Source organism: Etheostoma cragini, chromosome 9 (assembly GCF_013103735.1).
Source record: "Etheostoma cragini isolate CJK2018 chromosome 9, CSU_Ecrag_1.0, whole genome shotgun sequence".
Taxonomy (NCBI): domain Eukaryota; kingdom Metazoa; phylum Chordata; class Actinopteri; order Perciformes; family Percidae; genus Etheostoma; species Etheostoma cragini.
The window spans coordinates 556,070-558,684 of NC_048415.1; the positions used below are offsets into that span (position 1 = coordinate 556,070).

The 2,615-nt window shown below is 39.2% G+C and overlaps 2 protein-coding genes across 2 annotated transcripts in view; both read right to left on the minus strand.

Moving 5' to 3' along the window:
* The window catches only part of LOC117949934 (histone H4), a 19,456-nt gene that overhangs the window by 14,917 nt on the left and 1,924 nt on the right, over positions 1-2,615 (minus strand). The gene's annotated exons all lie outside the window — the stretch shown is intronic.
* On the minus strand, positions 1,389-1,837 carry LOC117949933 (histone H2B). Its single transcript, XM_034880534.1, has one exon. The coding sequence runs from the start codon at positions 1,814-1,816 to the stop codon at positions 1,442-1,444; it is 375 nt and encodes a 124-aa protein (XP_034736425.1). The 5' UTR covers positions 1,817-1,837; the 3' UTR covers positions 1,389-1,441.

A 2,615-nucleotide genomic window follows, 5' to 3' on the forward strand; every position in this document is an offset into this window, starting at 1 on the left:
AAGATCATCCCAGGGGCCGTAAAAAACCTTCTCGCGGGCCGGATGTGGCCCGCGGGCCTTGACTCTGACATATGTGCTCTATAGTGTAGAGTATGTTTATATTGTGTATATATTAGTGTGTATATTTCTGTTTTGGTTGATATGTGTGTGTAAGCACAGTGTGAGTAATGTGTCCTCATACCTGGCGAATAAAGCTGATTCTGATTCTGATGTATGTATTATTACTATTACAACGTTTTTTTTTATTTCTTATACTTAATATACAGTTTTTCCTCATGCGTCTACTTAATGTGTATTTGTGTTATTCTCATGTGTACATTTTTTCTTTGAGCTGGGATTTCCCCGATGTGAGATTAATAAAATCTTATTTTATCTTAATGAGACAGTACATCCAGAGCAATTGTGTAAATATCCATCTTTGGAAATAATATCATTGTGTGTTAAAAGGCTAATGTTGATCAAGCCAGTTAGTTGTTTGTAATAGTTGAGTTAAGCCACAGAAATTTCTATTTTAAGTTTTTCTTTAATAAAAAAAAATCTAATGCTATTTTTCCAATGTTCCCATTTTGTAAAGAGTTTGACATGATAGTCTCAACTGTACATTAACATCTCAGATGTTGGTCATAATGTACTATGAAATAAAAACATGTAATAATTAGAGTATTACATTTCCTAGAGTCTAGGGTAATGTGCTATTAATATAATACTCTAATTATAGGTCTAGGTCCTAGACACATACGATGCAGAGACTGAGTTAAGATTAAAATGATTTCCCACTAAAGGCCACAATTTCTTTTCAAAAAGTGAAATGTCAGCTCTTGTGTCATTATGTAACAGTGAGACAGTCTACTTGGAGCTGGAATTACACCTAATATTTTGAGTTAAAAAAGCAGAAATTAGGAATTATTGTATGGAAACAATTCCAATTTTGTGGCTCTAGTAGCATAAAGTGCATGTAGTAGCATAAAGTGCATGTAAAGTGCATGTAGTAGCATAAAGTGCATGTAAAGTGCATGTAGTAGCATAAAGTGCATGTAAAGTGCATGTAGTAGCATAAAGTGCATGTAAAGTGAATGCAGCAGCATAAAGTTTATGTAGCAGCATAAAGTGCATGTAGACAGTAAACGGACTATAGACATTTGGGATTTGCAATGAGTATTAAATTCATAGCCTACCAACCAGAAACAGATTCTTATACTATGAAAATGTCAAGTTTTATCTGTCTTCAACCCGAGGACTTCACGAGGGTTAAACTGTTATTTGTGTGTGCAGCAAGTAGTAAACACATTGTTTAAAGCTCTTGTGGAATTTTTAAGTTAAGAAAACGTGTTTTCATATTATATCCAACCATTAAAAAAGGTAAGTTGAGCTCTTAGTGGAGTCGGTGGGTGGCTCTTAAAAGAGCCGTTGTGTTGCTATAGTAACAGCGGGGCGGGACGGTCTACTTGGAGCTGGTGTACTTGGTGACGGCCTTGGTGCCCTCGGACACGGCGTGCTTGGCCAGCTCCCCGGGCAGCAGCAGCCTCACGGCGGTCTGGATCTCGCGAGAGGTGATGGTGGAGCGCTTGTTGTAGTGAGCCAGGCGCGAGGCCTCGCCGGCGATGCGCTCGAAGATGTCGCTCACGAACGAGTTCATGATGCCCATGGCCTTGGAGGAGATGCCGGTGTCGGGGTGCACCTGCTTCAGCACCTTGTACACGTAGATGGCGTAGCTCTCCTTCCTGCTCTTTCTCCTCTTCTTCCCGCCCTTGGCCGCGGTCTTGGTCACGGCTTTCTTGGAGCCCTTCTTCGGGGCGGACTTGGCTGGTTCAGGCATAGTTCTTATCGGTACTTTGCAGTAACAGTAAAATGGTGCCCTTCGAAGAGCCACAGTGGTAATAAACACACTGTATGCAAATGAGGCTGTGTCGCCCCCATCCTGTGATTGGTCGAGCTGTTCAAATGGGCAGAACTACTCATCAGAGCCGTACTTATAATGTTCTTTTACACAAAGAAGAGTTTTCTTTTGTTTTAAAGCTTCTTTATTAACCATCCTGTTGTCTTCGGGTTAAATTTAAACCTTTCCAAAACGTTTTTGTTTGTCGTTCAAAAAAAGCACATTGTTTTTGGTAATCTTTTGGTCCAGTATTGTGTGAGAATGCTGGGACAGGCTTAAATTAGTATGAGTGTTAGTGTGTTTCTGACAACTTCACAACAGTTAATGTTATAAAAATAAGGATACAGGGTATCTAGTTGCTCTTATGCTCACTTTATTATTCGTTATGAGGCATTATGGTTTGTATAAACGGTTTTAAAGGAAGGTTGTTGTATAACGAAAACATGTATATCTCTTGCTCCTAGAGTTACTGCCCTCTTGACCATGAAGCCAAAAAAGTAATGTCTATTGTAGGACAAGGTCAACTAGAATTGAAAAGATGCTGTATGTAGCAGAGATAGTGACTTCATGTTGAACTCGCTATTATATTTTAAGACATAATCATAGAATAGTTTAATATACAGGACTGGTCTAGTAAAGTAAAATAGCTGTAAAATAAATGTAGGATAGTTTGCTCTTTAAAGGTTGTGTGTGGCTCTTAAAAGAGCCTTTATGAGAGTGAGGTCCGGTAGGGGAGGGG